This window comes from Phoxinus phoxinus (assembly GCF_949152265.1).
Source record: "Phoxinus phoxinus genome assembly, chromosome: 18".
Classification (NCBI taxonomy): domain Eukaryota; kingdom Metazoa; phylum Chordata; class Actinopteri; order Cypriniformes; family Leuciscidae; genus Phoxinus; species Phoxinus phoxinus.
The window spans coordinates 6,800,576-6,820,733 of NC_136893.1; the positions used below are offsets into that span (position 1 = coordinate 6,800,576).

General features: G+C 36.3%; 2 protein-coding genes across 8 annotated transcripts in view; both read left to right on the forward strand.

The window, feature by feature from the left end:
- Positions 1-11,231, forward strand: part of acap3a (ArfGAP with coiled-coil, ankyrin repeat and PH domains 3a) — a 71,227-nt gene extending 59,996 nt beyond the window's left edge. For 4 of the 7 annotated variants that reach the window (XM_079588517.1, XM_079588519.1, XM_079588522.1 and 1 more), the window contains 7 exons: positions 683-784; positions 887-1,107; positions 1,249-1,358; positions 2,549-2,659; positions 3,964-4,025; positions 10,382-10,484; positions 10,582-11,230. In XM_079588517.1, coding sequence (XP_079444643.1) covers positions 683-784; positions 887-1,107; positions 1,249-1,358; positions 2,549-2,659; positions 3,964-4,025; positions 10,382-10,484; positions 10,582-10,588 — 716 coding nt within the window. In that variant the 3' untranslated portion in view covers positions 10,589-11,230. Of the gene's footprint in view, positions 1-682; positions 785-886; positions 1,108-1,248; positions 1,359-2,548; positions 2,660-3,963; positions 5,906-10,381; positions 10,485-10,581 lie in introns of those variants that run through there. The other 3 variants (XM_079588518.1, XM_079588520.1, XM_079588521.1) reach the window with 2 other exon arrangements.
- Positions 11,232-11,636: 405 nt separating this feature from the next.
- Positions 11,637-19,838, forward strand: ube2j2 (ubiquitin-conjugating enzyme E2, J2). Its single transcript, XM_079588525.1, has 7 exons — positions 11,637-12,415; positions 12,911-13,041; positions 14,832-14,872; positions 14,968-15,070; positions 15,629-15,767; positions 17,426-17,506; positions 17,606-19,838. The coding sequence occupies exons 2-7, from the start codon at positions 12,911-12,913 to the stop codon at positions 17,888-17,890; spliced, it is 780 nt and encodes a 259-aa protein (XP_079444651.1). The 5' UTR covers positions 11,637-12,415; the 3' UTR covers positions 17,891-19,838.
- Positions 19,839-20,158: the final 320 nt, after the last annotated feature.

Sequence of the window (20,158 nt, forward strand, 5' to 3'; positions counted from 1 at the left end):
CTTTATTTTGTGTTTACTTTTGAGGTTTTACTTCTTCTTTTTTTGCTTTGTTTTCATTTGCTTTGTTTTTTTAATACTTTTATCTTGTTTTGCTTTGCATTTTGCTTTGTTTTTTTGTTTTTTTACTTGTATTGCTACTTTTATTGCTTTTGTTTAATTATTTTATACTTTTGTTGTTTTGTGTTTTGTTTTATTTTTTTGCTTTGCATTTTGATTTATTTATTTTTTATTTGTTTAATATTTAGTTTAGTTTTGCTTTGCTTTCTGTTTACTTATGGTGTTTTTTTGTTTTGCTTTTGTTTTATATTTGCCTTTCAATGGTTTGTTTTGTGTGAATTCTACTTTGCTTTTTTGTTTGCTTTCATTTTGTTTTTGCTTTCATTTTGTTTTTGCTTAGAATTTTGTTTAATTTTTTTGTTTTTGTATTTATAATTTTTATTTGTACTTTTGTTGTTTTATATTGTGTTTTGCTTTGCTTTTTATTTACTTGTGTAGTTTTTTTGGTTTGCCTTTAGTTTTATTTTGCTTTGCTATGCTTTGAATTCTGCTTTGCTTTTCTTTTACACTGTGTGTGTGTGTGTGTGTGTGTGTGTGTGTACGTGCGTGCGTGTGTGGATTGATCATGTTTGCTGTCAGTGCTTGTTGGGCATTATTGTAATGTGCCCGTGGTGGGCTTGTGTTGGTCCTGCAGGTCTGAGCAGTGACAGTGGGTTAGGTGGCAGTACTGACGGCAGCACTGACGTCTTGGTGTTTGAGTCTGTGGTGGACAGTGTCACAGAGGAGGGTTAGTCAACCACTGTGTGACGGTGTTAACCAAGTCTTCATATTCCATACTGACTGTTGAAGCAGATGAATCATGTGTTACACGTGTTTTTGTAATGTTCAGAGTGTGAGGTTTCTGAAGACTCAAGCAATGAGGCTGAACTTGAGCCGGAGGCGTCAGATCCAGAGGATTTGAGAGAACTGGATCCCGGGGCGTTACTCTATAAGGCCTGTCAGGCGCGCAATCTGCCCATCATGGCTGAAGCTCTGGCACATGGGGCTGACGTCAACTCGGCCAATGAGGAGGACGAGGGGAAAAGCCCCCTTATTCAGGCTGTGATTGGAGTGAGTCAGTCCAAAAATATCCAGATGCATTGCTTACACACATATTAACAGTGATCTAAATAAGAAGTGAAGATAACTTGGCATGTTACCATGATCCATTTTGAGGTTTTAAAGCCCTAATCCTCTGTTTTTTACATCCAGGGTTCCTTGATAGCCTGTGAGTTTCTGCTCCAAAATGCTGCAGATGTCAACCAAAGAGATCAGAGAGGAAGAGGCCCGCTGCATCACGCCACATACTTGGGTCATACTGGGTGAGGGCACTTCACTTGCTGTCTTAAGGCCCCGATATACTCGTGCTCTTTTGCGTTCTTCGCTTACGGATAAAACGAAGTTTTAAAAAACGTGAGCAGCGATTTACTGTTAGCGAACATCCCACGCCACCCACACTGCGTAGATGAATAATGTAAATATGTGCTGCACGCTTTCCTCTCAATAACAAACACACAACAAAATTAAGAAAACAGCAAGTATTTTTATTTTTTTATAAAGCTTGAGAAAAGCATCTGATCATAGCAACGTGGATATGTTTGTACGTGCTCTGCAATTCGGCACGCCACGTTTATTTATATAGCACTTTATACACTAGATTGCTTAATATCAAGCAGCTGTCAGTGTAATTTCATCAGAAGTACAACTTCATTTTCTACTATAAAGCAGCTCTCCAGTGTGTTCATGTTTTTACTTGTGGACGTCTGACCTCGACAGACTGAGCAGGAGAAATGAACCAGAAAAGATTTCCACATGAAATAAGGCGGAGCCTCCGCGCAGGCGCGAACACAGACTTATTACGTAATCGACACGGACCAATGGTAGAACAAAGGTGTCTACCAGTCGTAGCAAAGTTTTCCAGAAAGTTCTTAAATTTAGCTTGATGCTTATCTCTTAAAAAAATAAAGGTTCTTTATCGGCATCAATGGTTCCAAAAAGAACCTTTAACATCCATGGAACCTTTCCACTGCACAAAAGTTGCTTTATAGTTCTTCAGATGATTCAAATGTTCTTCAGACTAAAAATGGTTATTTTAAGAACTGTCCACTGAAAGGTTCTTTGTGGAACCAAAATGGTTCTTCTATGGCATCACTTGGAACATTCTGAGTGCAATATTTCCTCTATGAATCTATTTTACTTATTGGAACAACCATAATACAGATTTTTCACAATACAAGTTTTACATCAGTAGCCGAATACCCTACATTAATTTCCTGTTTTTTTTATGTCTTAAATGGCAGTATCATTATACTTTTAATACATACCATTGTACTGAATATATTTACCATATTCATGCACTGTGGTATTTACTTGGTAAATATTTCAAAGAATACCATGGTTTTACCATTAGAACATTTAAATGGAATGATACATGGCTAAAAAAAATGGTTTTGTCATGATAAGCTAAACTTTTCTGCAAGTGTATTTACTTGATCTTCTGTTTTATTTCCAGTCAGGTGTGTTTGTTCCTGAAACGAGGCGCGACCCAGAACGATGGTGATGAGGATGGACAGGACCCGCTGAGCATAGCAGTTCAAGCTGCTAACGCTGACATAGTTACTCTGTAAGTTTATAAAGTTCCTATGCTCCAGTATGTGCTTCTATACGTTATACTCAGTACACTAGTGTTCATAAGTTTGGGGTCAGTAAGATTTTTTTGGTCACACTTTAGATTAGGGTCCAATTCTCACTATTAACTAACTATTAACTAAGACTAAGCTTTTTAATAGTATTCCAACAAATACCTAAAATTAACAACTAACTATGTAAATTTAGAATATGGTCATGCAGAATAAGGCATTAATATGTGCTTTGTAAGTACTAATAAACAGCCAATATCCTAGTAATATGGGTGCTAGGGCCTTGTGAAATCAATAAAAAAAATTCCCAAATTCCGTTTTCTTTTTTCTGGATAACATTTATTCATTTATTTTTATGGTTAAATTAAACTAATCAAAAAGCATGTTTAATTAATTAAAAATATGAAACAATTTATAAAAAGTTACGTTTAGGGCCCTATGAAATACGTTTTTTTTTTTTTTTTTTTTTTACTGTTTTCTGTTTTAAGTTTTCTGGATTCCATTTAAATGGTTTAATCACATTTTAATAATAAAAAGCATGTCTAATTAATTTAATTCATGAAAACAACAATTTATTAATAAAAAATGAAAATAAAAAATTCTGAAATTCTGTTTAAATTTTTCTGGCTATCAATTTTTGCGGTTTAATATTCACAAACACTTGTCTATATCACGATTTGATTTAAGCGTATTGACCTAATTTTTATTTACCGGTATTCACTATTCATAATTTTTTTTACAAACTCTTTTTTTTTTTTACAAATTCTTTACAAAATGTTCCGCATTATACAGTAAATGCAGTTTTTATGATTCTGCTATTCCATCCACGTTTTCCGCATCTCGGATATCATAGGGCCTTAGCATGTTAATAAGCAACTAGTTAATGGTAAAATATTGACCCTAAAAGAAAGAAAGACATTAATAATTCAAAATTAAACTGATCAAAAGTGACTGTAAAAAAAAAAAAATTATGTCGCAAAATATTTTTATTTCAAATAAAAGTTCTTTTGACCTATATATTTATCAAAGAATCCTGAAAAAGTGTATAATGGTTTCCACACATATATTTTTTTCAACATTGATAATAGTAAGAAACTGTAATAATATTTGACAGTTTTTACTGTATTTTTTTATCAAATAAATACAGCCTTGTTGAGCATAAAATAATTTTGTTCAATAACATTAAACAAATCTTACCAACCCCAAAGTTTTGAATGGTAGTGTATATAAGAAATTGATTCCAAATCAAACCTCTGTTTGTTTCCTCTCTCTTTTTCTCTGTGGACAGGTTACGTCTAGCACGCATGAACGAGGAGATGCGCGAGTCCGAGGGTCCGTTCGGTCAGCCAGGTCAATATTCTAGCAGCAGTCCCACAGAGCAGCAGTATAAGAAATGCATTCAAGAGTTTATCTGCCTCCACATAGCAGAGTGCTAAAGAGCCCAGTTCCCATCACTCCCAACAAGACCTGCCATGTGTTCCAGCTAAACCAGCTTCTGATGGGTTTAAATGGTTTCTAGCTGTCAGAGTTGGTCCAAGCTGGTTTAGTTGGTTAATCAGGCAAACTTTCAGCCCATGGGGCCCAGTTTAACCTACTAGACCATCTTGCTCAAACTGGTTAACCATATCCCAGAACAGAACTTGTTGACCACTTCACATCACATTTCAAAGTTAGTCACATGATTGACTGGCCACCGTAGTTTGGCCTAGCATACAGTGGTGCTACTCATTTCAAGACAGTACCTGTGGTTTGGATAGTTGTGGTTGTTTTGGTCAAATACCAGTTACACAAAGCTTTGCGTCCTAAATCGCATACTCTCTTGAGTAGGTACTTATTCTGAATAAGTAATTACTTCACGGCCGCTAAAAAGTACATTGTATAGTATGAGTGTGTGTAGTGTCAATGTAATCCGGACTAACTACATTCGCCATATTGTCATTATCATGTGACCTACCAGCGTCGCATCACTGCCGTTCACAAATCATCTCCCGTGGCCTCATGGGATAGTGAAGTGTCCATCGTATGCACACTTCAGAATCTCGCCGGAAGTAGTAGGTCATCCGGATACTTTTCACCCACTCTTTTATGAGTACTGTGAATTCGGACATACTACTTTTGTCACATACTGTTCTACGATATGTGACCATTGACCACAAAACCCGTCACATGGGTCTTTTTTTATTTTTATTTAGATTCATACATCACATGGACGCTGATTAAATAAGCTTCCATTGATGTATGGTTTGTTAGGATAGGACAATATTTGGCGGATATACAACTATTTGAAATTCTGGAAAGAAATCGAAACATTAAGAAAATCTCCTTTAAAGTTGTCCATTTATGTTGGCGATTGTGCTGCATTCACTCACAAAAATAAATGTTTTATACATTTACGGTAGGAAATTTACAAAATATCTACGTGGATCATGATCTTTACTTAATATCCTAATGATTTTTGGCATAAAATAAAAATGTATAATTTTGACCCATACAATGTATTGTCGGCTATTGCCACAAATACACCCGTGCGACATGTGACTGGTTTTGTGGTCCAGGGTCACATAGTCGGGAAGTATGCAATCTGGGATGCAGCCACAGACTATTGCACTTTCACTCATCACTTCCACATCAAACAGTATTATACAGTATGTTAGGCAGCGGTCTATCTATTCTAACAGTGTTTTAGAGGCTTTTTGGTACACATGGTCAGAGATCGGCCTCTTAAAACCAGTTTGTGCTTGCAAACGCATGAGGGAGAGTGAGTGGGATCAAAAACTGTGATTATTATATGTCATAAATGTATAAAGTGTCTAATCTACTAACTGAAAACGTGATTTTGTCGACTTTAATGCCACTGTTATGCACTTTTTATTAACTCCACTGTCGTTTTTTGTTTGCTTTTATGGATGATGGTGTAGAAAATGCCTCAAATGGGATTTTTATGCTTTTATGAGAACCACCCAGAGCAATGGTGCAATGATACAATGATTTTTTTTTTGTATTGTGGTAACAGATTGTATTTTTGTATACTTGTGAATTTCACAGTTCACAACCAAACTCCAGTTCAGACACCAAAAACAAAATTGCCAATTTATTTTCTGGGTTGTCAAATAAGAAATTACCGATTAACAATACACTGCCATTCAAAAGTTTGGGGTTAGTATGATTTCGTAATATTTTTGAAGATAAGTATTTTATGCTCATCAGGGCTATATTTATTTGATGAAAAATACAGTAAAAAAAAACAAAAAAAACAGTAAAATTGTGAAATATTATTACAATTTAACATAACTGTTTTCTTTTTGAATATATTTTAAAATGTCATTTATTCCTGTGATGCAAAGCTGAATTTTCAGCATCATTACTCCAGTCTTCAGAGTCACATGATCCTTCAGAAATCAGTATAATATGTTATGTTGCTGCTCAAGAAACATTTCTTATTATTATATAAGATTATTATATTGTTTTTCAGGATGCTTTGATGAATATAATGTTCAAAAGAACAGCATTTATTTCAAATAGAAATCTTTTGTAACATAATAAATGCCTTAACTGTCGCATCCTTGCATAATAAAAGTAATAATTCCTTTGAAAGCATCTTACCGACCCCAAACTTTTGAGCAGTAGTGCATGTTATTGTATAATGCAGTATTTTTATTTGTGTGTGTTAATCTTCAGTGCATTGATTGCTGTTGCTCTGCTCTGTTTGGTTTCCTGCTGCTTTCTGCCCTTCATGAATCTGTGTGTGCGAATGAAATCTCATAATGCGGTCTCAATTTCCAAACTTCTGCTTTATAATGGAGTGGATACTATAAAGCATGAGCATATCTAACTATTGGACGACATCGTAAGCGAGTTAACGCGTGATGCCATATATATTTATCCCTGGCAGTCCTAAATATATTCATGAGACGTGTTCTCGTGGTGTGTTTTGATTACGTTATGTAAACTCGGATGTGTAGCATCACTTTAACTCAAGATCTCAACCAAAGACCACAGACATGTTAGTGTACATGGACCCCTTTTCCCAAAGCAATCATAAACATAGCACTTGTTGAGATTTGTAAATGTGTCATTTGTAGTTTGTGAACAGGCTAGATTACTGTAAGTGAAAGGTCACTGGTTGGTGTGTCGTCTTCGTCTCGCTGGCCAATGAAATCGTAGCACTTTCTGTTTATCGTTTTGTGAATATCGAATCGGTGTGACTCCCGAAGCAGCGAACAACTGAACAACCAAACGCATCAAAATAAATCAAATAATGCACCAATACTTTAAAAAAATACCATATGAAAAGTTTTATTTCTAGATGGTGGCTGTAGCACATAACCTCTTCTACTGCTTGCTTTCATATTTCTGCTTTTTTTCTTTTTTCATGTCGGTGTCATGCTGCGATTTTTGTAAAAAAAAAAAAAAAAAAAGTCTGAATATTGTATAACTGAAGATTCTTGTGTAAATTAGAACCTCTGCAACTTCTTTTTTTTCTTTTTGCTCTTCATTTCTGCCCTTTTATCTGTCATTTCCTTCTAAACCGAAAATAATCATGACAATAAATGAAAGGTGAATGAAGTACTAACTGCTTTTCTTCTCCTGCCTCTTTCTTCTGTTAGCGACGTGCACTATTATACAACTGTCTGCATTAACACAACTCACTCTTCAACACAAGTTTGCTGCTGTAAGCTTTTGAGGACATTACTTTTTTCTTCTTGGATCTTGTATGATTTTTTTTTAACCCTCAAGATTTGTTCTTATGTTTGGGGCCTTAGAGACCCTGGTCATTTACATGTCAAAATTATAATTTATTTTTTTCTAATGAACATTTATTTTGCCTTTTAAATTATTTCAATATGTTCCTCAGACTGAATAAAAGAGAGCTCTTAGAACATCAGGGTTAAAGATGTTTTATATATAGTGTATATTTAATATCGTTCAAAACATTTGAGGGCCAGTAAGATTTTTTTTTTATGTTTTTGAAATTATGCTCACCAAGGCTGCTTTTATTTGATCAAAAATGAAGAAAAATCTGTAGTATTATAATGTTGTACTATATTATTACAATTTAAAATAACTGTTATCTATTCTAATTTTAATATGTAATTTATTCCTGTGATCAAAGCTGAATTTTCAGCATTATTACTCCAGTCTTCTTCAGTGTCACATGATCCTTCAGAAATTATTCTAATGTGATGATTTGCTGCACAGAAAAAAATTATTACTTTTGATTATCAATGTTGAAAATGGTTGTGCTACTTAATAATTTTGTGGAAACTATCCTCTTTTTTTTTTTGTTCAAAAGCAAAGCATTTATTTAAAAAAAATAATAATAATTGTAACAATGTAAAAGTGCATGAAAAATATTAATTCCTTTAAATGATCCCAAAATCTTAAACAATAGTGTATGTCGTATTATTACGAATCATTGACAAACAAAACAAACAAAAAAGTTAGTGTGTGTGTATATATACATTTGTGCCAATTCAATTTATTGCATTAACAGATTTTATTTTGTTTTATAAATATTAAGTACCATTTAAAATTTAGTTGGTACCTCGGTTTGTAAAATAACTCGTACCTCAGTTTATAAAAACAAAAAAGGCAACAAACGTGTTGACAAAAGGACTTCTATTATAAATGTATAAAATTCAACAGAACTCAACTTCTTTTTAAACTGAAATATCTCTTGGTTCTCTCGCAAACACTGGTCAGTACGCATGAGTACCCGTCCTGGGAAGACAGGGACAGTCTCCTCATTGTAAATCAAGCATGTGAAATTCACACAGTTTGGCAGTGTGTTCAAACCCACCCTTTTGTCCCCTCTAAAGTTGCAGTTGTTGTCATGGTTATAAGACGATACAAAGACCCTGTGTGGCACAAAGATCTGGAGAAGGTTCATTTTGATGGGGGTGCTTTACAGTGTCGTTTCTGTCCCTTAATTCTGAAGTGCATTAAAGGTAGGGTAGGTAGGATTTATATAAAAACTTTTTACCAAATTTGATTAAACTTTCTATATATATCAATGCATAATTAAAATGTAAGTACTCTGATAAAAAGAGTATAAAAATCGAGTGACTCTAGACCGTTTAATCTTCATTAAACACAGCTCATTATTTCCATTCGGGACGAATCACAGGATTGGCTTGCGCGACTGTCACTCGACGTCGCCATGACTACTGCCGTTATTACTGGCTCTGCCCACGTGCGCGCAGTCGCGCACCCGTTTTTAGGTGGGAGTGAATGGAATTAATGAGCTGTGTTTAATGAAGATTAAACGGTCTAGAGTCACTCGATTTTTATACTCTTTTTATCAGAGTACTTACATTTTAATTATGCATTGGTATATAAAGACAGTTTAAACAAATTTGAATAAAAGATTTTTTTAGACAATTCTGACCTACCCTACCTTTAATGTGCCGAAAACACTTATTGTATAGACTTATTCGCCTTGCTTACACTTTGCCTGCTTTGTCATTAGTAAAGTAGCCTAGTAGTAAACTAAACTTCTAACTTAAGATAACCATTGCTGTAAGCTTGTTTCCACCACAGAATAAAAAATAAAAGGTAATTGCGACTTTTTATCTCACAATTCTGACTTTTTTCACACAATTACGAGTTTATATCTCACAATTCTTAGAAAAAAAGTCTGAATTTCGAGTTTATATCTTGCAAATCTGACTATATTTCTCACAATTCAAAGTTTATAATTCGCAATTATGACTTTTTTATAACTCAACACTGTCTATGGTAGCGATCAAAATAAAGCAAATCCCCTGTCGAAAGTAACATGGCGCTTCAAATAACGATTGTATCGATTACATCATTACACCAGTAGGTGGTGACAAGTGACTGTAAAAAATGTCTTTGTCATTGAATCATTCATTCAAGAGATTCGTTCAAAAACGCTGATTCATCCAGTAATAAAACAAGTGAAGTATTTGTCTAATTTTGAAGGCTGTGTCCTCTGGAGGTCGCATTTGTCGGCCGTGTACGTCATCACATTATGTCTTATTTCAGAAAAGTAACCATTATATAATTGACCCTTCGCAGGGAGCTTGATTGACAGGTGATCTGACCAATCATACTTCGCCATCCGCCATTTTGTCCGACAAAGCAGTCAGGAGAGTTAGTAGATTAACATGGGAGGATTTGAACTTGAAAAACGGAGTGTACTGACGCCTTTCTGCGGTTAAAACAACATTCCTTCTTATGTTCATTCATGTCTTATGTGAATAAAATCTTCGAAATGGCCAACGAATCTTCAAAATGAGACGCAGCTTGTGAGTGAGTCATTGAATCATTCATTCAAGAGATTTGTTAAAAAATGCTGATTCGTCCAGTAATGAAACAAGTGAAGTCTTCACGAGTGAGTCATTGAATCATTCATTCAAACCAGTTTAAAAAAAATATCCATTTTAATTTATTAAACATTTTTAAAAAGACTGCAGCAATTAATATTTGGTCAGAACCTCTAATAAAAATTTTTTTTAAAACTGTAAAAAAAATTGTGATTCTCAATTTATTGTGCAGCTCTACTTGCAAATAAGACTTTTTTCACTGAACTGTGAGATATCAACTCGTAATTGCAAGTTATAAAGTCCAAACTCTCAATTGTGACTTTCTTTTTTGTTCCGTTACTTTTGTTCCGTTCACATTACAGCTGCATTTTAGGAGTTTTGTATAGTCAAATTTAACTGTGTTTGCTCCCGTTTTAGGCGACACCACCTACCTGGATATTTTCCGGGAGTTTTCCCATATGGCATCCCACAATCCTGAGAAGCTGAAGCGGAGGAGCGTTCACTTCCGTCACTCCTTCAGGTGATGTCCGTTGAGTAATCTGTTAGATAAATGCAAAAATTGCTTTATAAACACACACACACACAATTTAAATATATTTCTTCTTAATCTCTTCTAGAGTATGAACGATCAACCCTGTCAAACTTTGGACACCAAACAAGCTGGAGCAGAAGACACAATAAGTCTGATGGAGATGAGTGTGAAGGACTTGAAACAAAAATTGTGGTCGTGTTGAATGTTTTTAATGATATTTTTTGTAGCTTTATGGGGGTCAGCTGGACTTAACCCCCAATGTTTTGTTTGTTTTCTTCATTTGCTTTCTCCTTTTTTGTTTAGCCATAGACAGTAACAGACATCCAAACATCTATAATTTATGGTTACACGTCTGTTAAAACATATAATCAAAAGATCATGCATGAATGCTTTCCCATTTTACATTTCATCTCAGTACTCTTACAAGCATCACTATTACCCTCTATTATGAAACATATCCAGCACTGATTTTTCTTTTTTTTCTTTTTGAAAGCAGTTGAAATAATAAGGAAGTTGTTTTTGGAGAATCTGCAGTGATTTTGTCTGTTGCTGTCGTGATGAATGTACTGTTTTGTATTGACTATGCTGGTGTAGTCTATATCTTTTATCTGTACAGCCACTATAAATCATTGCTAATTGAAATGCAGATATTGTATATTGTCTTTTTAGATGCAAATTGATAATATAAATTGATGGTATTTTGTAAAAATGCTAAAAGTGGTAAATAAATATCTAAAAAAAAAAATCTGTTTTTCTTCAAAAATTGTGATTTAAAATTATGGGTTTGCTGCATATTAATCTGGGTTATTTACACATACTGTATAAAACGTAAGGTAAAGGTGATAAATTAGGTATATGTTTTGGCCGCAGTATATTTTTCCACAAAAAAAAAAGATTATTACATTCTTCCCCCCCACACAATTTCATGTAGGCTAGCCTATTTCTGACGAAGACAAAAATAAGTTAGGACATTAAGATGGACAGGAGTCAGGACATTTAACGGACACGACATCCTTTCAGAGTTACCTCACATTCGTGCGTCCACAATAAGTGGACATTGAGAATCAAGATTTCATCCATCCCGGACGATTGAATTGTTCTTATGAGCCAGTTTTTTAGTGAATCTAAAACATTCAGTGCGATTCGCAAACGAATGACTCTTATGAACCGGTTCTTTCAAAAGGACCGTATAAAAAGAACTGTAGCCTAATCAATACATTATATAAAAACACAAACCAACACATTCTCACCAGTGAAGGGTCGTCGCATTTCTTTGGGGATTTTATTATCTGCGGTTTAACAACGAGAAGCTGCGCAATGTTGTAGCATCAAGAATCATTATTCTTAATTTGAGTGACGACACTGACCGTTCCAAGATGGCGGGCGCACCGACGTGTCTCTTGAAATGACTCTTACGAGTCGGTTCTTATCACTGACTGCTCATATATGTTCATATGACAACGTGTGGTTAAAGATACACATTTTGTATAAATAATGTAATAACTAATCATACGAGAAAAATAACTAATAACGAATTCATACTTTTTTTTAAATACATTAATAGAAATCCCGTCGTTAAAATCATTACAATTCCCATCGATTCGATACTCCTAAAACGCATTTATTTTTCATGTGTGTGCAACCCGCTCGGTTTTGTGTCAGTTTACGTCAGACATTTATTGTGAAAAGCAGCCGAATCCTTTTCAGAACTTTTATTTTGTCATTTTACATCATCACTTCCTTGTGTTGCGGCAGCCATATTGGTATGGGGAATAGATGACAATTTCACCTTAGCCGAAGAGCTACATTTTTGTTATTTTTGGAAAGTTTATCAAGTGCGTATTCACTCTGAACTAAAGGGATATTTATATATCAACACAATTTGACCCTGGTCGATCCCGTGGAGGGCGTTGAAAGAGGTGAGACGAAACCGTTAAAAATCCCCTTTCACAGTGTCTAAGGCTGTGTTTTGAAACCTAGCGAACTATCTAGGCTAACTTACTTCTCAATTTACACCTGTCTGTCACTGTTATTGTCTTATTTTGTCTACAGTTGCTGACAATGAAGGTGTTAACCGCTCTATAAACATACGCCACCACGTTGTTCTAAAAAGCACAACAGTTCTTGTCATTATTTGCTTAACCGTTAAATGTCTGCCGTTGTGTATTTAATGTTGTGCAGTTTAGTGTATTGAGAATTAAGATTGTTCTCTCAGTTTGTGTCAAGCTGCTTCCTAATTGACAATCGTAACAACATGGTTGCAGTTAATGTCAACAAACATGATCTGAATAGCGTTGATGTATTTCAGGCTTTATATATTATTTAGTATATTATGTTGTTCCATATTAGTGTAAGTTATTTTATGAAGAATGGGAAGTGTTCATTGTGTAACTGAGTACCATGTGATTTCACAGATGAGCAACAACTTAAACAAGAGGGCCCCAACAACAGCAACACAGCGGTTAAAGCAGGACTACCTCCGCATCAAGAAAGATCCAGTTCCGTATATCTGTGCTGAACCTCTGCCCTCCAACATCTTGGAATGGTACATTTGATTTCCTTTTAAATAGATAGATAGATAGATGGGTAGACAGACGTCTTGTTTTTATTATTGCCTAGTGATTTGAGTTTGGATCTGTGAAGTTTGACTCTTAATTCTTAAAGTTCCCCCTGTTACACTTTTCAAATATTACCTGACATGTAGTGTGAAATATAGCTGTTTGCAAATGTTGCAGACCTTTAAAGTTTTAACAACTCGAAGTGCATGATAAAGTTATTGTCTCCTAAAAGAAAGATCTGATTCTGAAACGAGTCGTCAGTCAAGTCACCTTTATTTACATAGCGCTTTTTACAATACAGATTGTATCAAAGCAGCTTCACAGTGATAACATGAAAAGAATACAACAAAGTTGTTTCTAGAAGAAAATTGCGTCATCGTCCACCTTAAGTAAGGCAGATCAATAATATTGTTGAATATTAAATGTCTCCAACTAAGCAGGCCAAAAGCCAGGGCAACAGTAATTAGTCATGCCTGGTTCAGATTACACGTTTTTTTTTGTCTGTCACGTTAGTCACTGTGTCAGATTACGCGATTTTGACCCCTAAAATCTTGTCGTGTCGTGGACAAGAAACAAGTCAGACTACACGTTGCTTTCCGACCAGCCATCGCGTGCCGTCTCACACGCACGCATACACACACAAACGCACACATGCTCACTCACGCACACACACATACACACTCTCGCACTCACTCACACACACAAACGCATACATGCTCACTCACACGCGCACACACACACACTCTCGCTCACTCACTAGAGCACACACACGCTCACTCACTCTCGTCGTGGAGGACCGGAAAAAAAAAACATGCTAGTCTTTTTTTCATGATGTCGTGCGTAGGTTGTCGCACACTATGACACACTATACGAGATGACACGATCGAATCTTGTGTCCCGACGCCCGTTGTCGTTTAAGAATCCCCACGACACCCGACGTCAAACGATTCGTGCCAAAATCAGGCTAAAATCCTGTAATCTGAACCAGGCATTACTTCCTGCACAAACCAACATAGGTTGGTAAAAAGTTAGCATAATGCCAGCCTATTGTCTTCATTGCATTATCCATATCCATAGACCAATAACAACAGATTTGGCCATCTGACCAATTAGAGCAGTCAGAGTAGGCTCTCGGATTGGAAGGGTTTAGATTTAGAGAAACTGAATCCTTCATCGAACCGTGTCGGACACTGTGAGAAAAGAGGAGATGCTGCAATGTGTATTATGAGACAATTAAAGTGTTTTTTGGCCTTGGATGCGTGTTGAATGAGACCTCAAGGCAAAATTAGGAACCTTTAAAATAGCATAATAGGGACATTTCCTTATAATCGGTTTTATAATTCCTATTGTATTGAGCAGAATGTTCATTCTGCATCCTTACAATGAAAGTGAATGGAGACGGGTGCTTATGACTTCTTGAAAGGACACACACACAAAAACACCATGTAAAGTGGTATATATGAATCAAAACGATACATTCCAAGTCGTCATGCATAATAGCTTTCTGTGAGGATTCAGACAGAAATTTGAGTGCACTTCCTATGTGGGCTATTTTTATGGTGCTTATTTGTCCTTTTTGAAGCTTGACAGCCCAATATCTGTCACTGTGCTTTTGCTGCATGTAAAACATTAAACTGAAAGCAACTTGCACTGACATTGAATTTAAATGGCCTAATCCTGGTTTAATCTAAGCCCTGTCTGTGAAACCGGGCCTTAATGTTTTAATGGTTGTAATCATATCACTCTAAATACTATCACATGTTTCCTTCTCTTTCAGGCATTATCTAGTACGTGGCCCTGAGAAAACGCCGTATGAAGGTGATGTCCCTCTTTAATTTCACATTAGTGCTTCCCTTTTTAAACTGCTTTGTGCAATATCTGCTTCATTTTGACTTGTCTTTTGTTTTTCGTAGGTGGTTACTATCATGGCAAACTGATTTTCCCAAGGGAATTTCCCTTCAAACCACCGAGCATATACATGATCACACCCAACGGCAGATTTAAATGTAATACAAGGTAAACAAAAATGTTATCTTTTCAAACTCAGTCTTTCTTTTTCTAAAATAAGGCCCTTACTAAGGCCTTTACACAATCCTGAGTGCCTTATTGCTGCTGTGAAATGTTTACAATATACATTTTTTTTTTTATTGAGCAAACTCATGAGTTAGCTATAAATAGTGTGCATATAGGTAGTATAAATAAAATTTGGACGTACTACACCCGCCATGTTGTTGCTGTCACGTGACCTACCAGTGTCAGTTGCGTCGCTTCACTTCCGTTCATAAATCCTCTCCTGTGGCCTCATGGGATTGTAAAGTGTCCATCGAATGTGCGCTCCAGAATCTCGCCGGTAGTAGCAGGTCATCCAAAACTCTTTTCGCCTACTGTTTTTTGAATACTATATATTCGGACACACTACTCTATTGGCGTACTGTTTATCGCGACCATCTACTAGGGAAGTATATGATTTTGGACACAGCGATAGATTTCATAAGTCTTTTTTGTACGCTTGAATCAGAAGAACAATACAATTCCTGCATAATGACTATCTTTCGCTTTCTCTTTCTCTTTCAGGTTGTGTCTTTCCATCACAGATTTTCACCCTGACACGTGGAACCCTGCGTGGTCTGTATCCACCATCTTAACCGGCCTCCTGAGCTTCATGGTTGAAAAAGGCCCGACTCTCGGCAGTATCGAAACCTCTGACTTCACAGTGAGTGTCACGCTGGTTCAAAATCACAGTGAAATGCTTTAAACTGTGTTCCTTCTCATGGTGTTTTTTTATTTAAAGGAATAATTTACGCAAGTGAATAAATAATTTAGGGCTGCCCCTTTACAGTTGACTAAAAGAGGCTTAGTTGACCAAAATTTTTATTAGTCGGTAAGTCTCAGAAAAAACAAAACTGGTGGTGAAATCATGCAGTCCGTGAGGGACAGACCGTTAACGGCAGATCCTTGTGGTAAATACAGTATGTCGGGCAGAAAATCCAAACGTTCGCCTATCATCCATCTACCTCAAATATGGCTTCTCATTAGAAACATGCAAGCAGTAGCAACTTTACATGGCCGCTCGTTCTATTGTTAACCTAGATAAATGTGCGCTATTATTATGCGTTTATCCAAGTGTTTGTGTGGAGAACGCGTTTACTGCATGACTACGGCGCTGCCGCCTGGTCACTTAGCCTGGTTCTACCAGACTCTCGTACATTTCATTTGTACAGAGAGTCTGGCCGCTCTCCATTGACAAGCGTTAACTTCCTTGTAGGCGGTACTCTGTTGAAGTTTAAAACTATTGGATCTGCCCAGAGTCACTCTAGATCTGTCATAACCAATTGCTAACGTTTGGTCGTGACGTATGACGACTCAAACTAGTACACAACCTCAACGTCATCGTTCTCAGCCACTCCCTCTGTTCGCTGATTGGACCGGTAAAAAATTTACCCAACACACACAATCCCAGATGTAGTTCTGAAGGAAAATGAAAATTGAGCGGAAGTACGTAGGAATGCGGAGCCAGGATAGCGATCACTTGCATTCAACTTAAAATTCCCCCGTCATTTTTGGTCTTGCATCAAGAGTAGCCTAATACATAATTCAAAACGGACTAATTTTATTTGTGTGCACTCACAATAGCAACTAAAGTTCCTTTGTAAAATAAAGAAAACAAACAGGATGAACCTTCTGCTGCCTCTGTCTCTGTGAATGGAAGTTTTTCCTTTGTGTTTTTTTGTGTACAGGCGACAATATTGTCAAAACGATCCCCTTTCACATGGATCCGCAGAAATGCTGTTAAAATAATCGCAAAAAACGACTATTATGCTGCCAGGCCAGTAGTTTGCGATGTCACTTTGTAAAGAAACACTATGCGCTTGGACTAAATATGTAATATGAATGCGCATGACATCACAAAAACTGAAAACTTTGGGGCCTGAAAAAAACGCACTAGTCTTGTAAATGAACGGCTTGAACGGCCAAAACGCATATCAAGTTTTTTTAGATGAGAACAGTGTCATGTAAACGGCCCCTTAATGTGAAAATCAGTCAAATCCTGTAACGTGGCTTTTGTAAAATGCAGTCTACTGCAAGATGTGCTTGATGTATTAAAAAGAGATATTAAAATTGTAAAAGAAAACTTGCCGTTCCCCGTTCCCTGGACGGCCACTTTAAGTGGCATTTTTGTAGGGCTGGAGTTGATTTTTATCAGAAATATTTTGGATATACAAAAGTGGGCATTGCATTCAGAATTTGTGAAATAATTCAAAATGGAGAGTTTGTAATTTTATTTTTAATTTGAAAAAGTTCTTGAAATGTGCATGAACATAAGTTAACATCAGTTTTAATGCCGTGTTCGTTTGCATGTGTTCCCTGCAGAAAAGACAGTTGGCCTCCCAGAGTCTTGCATTCAACATCAAGGACAAAGTCTTCTGTGAACTGTTTCCAGATGTTGTTGAAGTGAGTGCCAGACTTCCTCACAGATGTATGCATGAGCAGTCAGCACATTCTTTCAGCAAATGTATTAACACTTGATCCCGTTCGTCCCCCATGAAACAGGAAATCAAGCAGAAGCAGCGCATGCAGGAAGAGCTCAGGTCCCGCTCGCAGGCGCTGCCCCTCCCCGACGTGGTGCCGGATGGCGAAGCCCATCACGCTCAAAACGGCCACCTGCCCCTGAACGGGCACCTGCCCCCGGGTGCGGCACACCCGCCCGACCTCCAGCAGGTCAACCGTAACCATGGACTCCTGGGTGGAGCGCTCGCTAATTTGTTCGTCATTGTAGGCTTCGCCGCTTTCGCCTACACGGTCAAGTATGTTCTGCGGAGCATCGCGCAGGAATGAATCGCCCAATGAGAACCATCGACAGGACAGACGAAAGGCTGGTGCTGTTCTCACGACCAAATAAAACGAAGCAGTGTCCTGTTAATGAAATTGAGAGCTTGGTGATTTCCTCCATAGTGGTGACAACCAGATCTCGTGTAACACGGCCACTTAAAGGTCAAGGTCACATGAACGGGTGGCTTTATTAATATGTAAGGAAATTTTAAAAAAAAAAGAGAGCAAATTTTCTACCTTACACAGTTCCCAAAGGAAGCCAACTTCATGTGACCATGAAATTAACCAGAGTGGGCTTTTTTTTAAGGCCTGAATCAGCATTTGTTGTTTTACATGTTTCTCATTGATCTGTAAGATTTTAAAATCTGCGCATATAGTATGCTGGGTTTTTATGTGGAAGATTAAAAGAGAAAAAAAAGTCAGAACATTCCTTAAAAACAAAAGGAAAAAAACGGTTCTGATGTGCGTCGCACCACTTATTGCTGTGACGAAAATCCCAGAGTATTTTATGTAATGGAAATGGCTCGACTGTAAACATGCTTTACCGATGGAAACTTGTTCTTAAATGCATTTGTGCTCGCTTACGCTACGCCAACCGTAACAACAAGTTAGGCCGGGAAAGAAGCGGTGTGAAATGAATTATTTGTCTTCTGTTTGTCTGTGATGCGGCGCTCCAAGTGTACATTAACTTTCTTTCAGAGGGGAGTCACTGTCGGCTGAGAGAAAAGTATATGAACTCATTTTTTTAGCCCATGCAACACTATAAATTGTTTTTGTGCAATATGTAGGATTGTCAGCACTACTTGGCTTTCACGATACACAGCACTTCTTTTGTTTCCAAGGGTTGTGATTTTATGCAATAATTCTTAATAAAGTGAAAAATCCATTTAATTCTTGTTATAAACATAGGCAGGTGAATATGCATTAAATTCGTACATTTCCTGTTATACTGTAAGATCTTTGGTTGTTTTTATTAGGAAAAGTACCTCGGGTTGCACAATGAAGACTTGCTAGTCAAAGTCTAGTTTGCTGAGACCTACCTGCACGGCAGAACATCTCTCTCTGGGTCAGAGCGGTCGTGTCGCTGCTCATTCTGACTCGGGAGGGAATTAATGCTCATTATTAGACCAGTATGTTCTGGTCTTCCCCAATTCAAGTGTTCTGATGTCCCGATAGTAGCAGTAATACGTTTTTCAGCACCTCCATGGACACTGTTGATCGATATCCTTTCCTTTAGAGGGGCGTGTAATCAGAGATAGTCATGTTGTGTTTACATTTTGAATAAATAATATTCTATTAAAGAAAGCGGTCGTTCATTTGTGAATCAACTCCACTTCTTGCATTGTTGCATTTGACGAAAGATGCAATGTCAGCTGTAAACATATTCAGATGTTGTGCTGAAGTTAAAATACTCTTCGAAAACACTTCTTAACCCCGTGCCACGTTATTTTACAAATTACAGGCATGTTATTTACAATCAATTGCATTTGCATTTGAATACTCCCAAGTCCCTTAAAATATTAACACGTGGATATTTGTATACATGCAAATACCAATGATCCATACTCAGTTATGTAATTGTTGTATACAGTATATACATACATATGCAGTACCGGTCAAAATTTTGGAAATATAATTTTTTTAAATGTTTTTAAAAGAAGTCTCTTATTCTCATCCAGACTGTATTTATTTAAACAAAAATACTGAGAAAAAAAATACTAATATTGTGATATATTACAATTTAAAATAATAATGGTTTTCTGTTTTAATAAATTTTTAAATATAATTATTCCTGTGATCAAAGCTACATTTTCAGCATCATTACTTCAGTTTCACATGATCTTTCAGAAATCATTATAATATGCTGATTTGATACTCGGTTATCAATGTTGGAAACAGTTTTTGCTGCTTAATATGTTTTGGAACCTGTGAGACTTTGATGAATAAAAAGTTTAAAAGAACAGTATTTAAATATAAATCTTTTTAATCAATATAAATCTTTACTATCATTTTTTATCAATTTAACACATTCTTGCTGAATACAAGTATTAATTTCTTTTAAAATAAATAAAGAAAAATACTGACCCCAAACTTTTTAAGGTTATTGTTGTATATAAAATACTCCGTATATATGTTTATATATGTATATATATATATATATTTAAAAAAATTACACAAGGGGGTTATCATCAAAATATTATATAGTTTAAGGGCTTTTTGTTGTTGTTACGGGTGAGTTACTGTGGAAGAACTGTGCCGCAGCTCTGCGACTCA

Coding starts and splice junctions, on each gene's coding strand:
- ube2j2 (XM_079588525.1), top strand. CDS start 12,911: ATGAGCAACAACTTAAACAAGAGGGCCCCAACAACAGCAACACAGCGG. Junction 14,873..14,967: donor TGAGAAAACGCCGTATGAAG/GTGATGTCCCTC, acceptor TGTTTTTCGTAG/GTGGTTACTATCATGGCAAA. Junction 15,071..15,628: donor AGATTTAAATGTAATACAAG/GTAAACAAAAAT, acceptor TTTCTCTTTCAG/GTTGTGTCTTTCCATCACAG.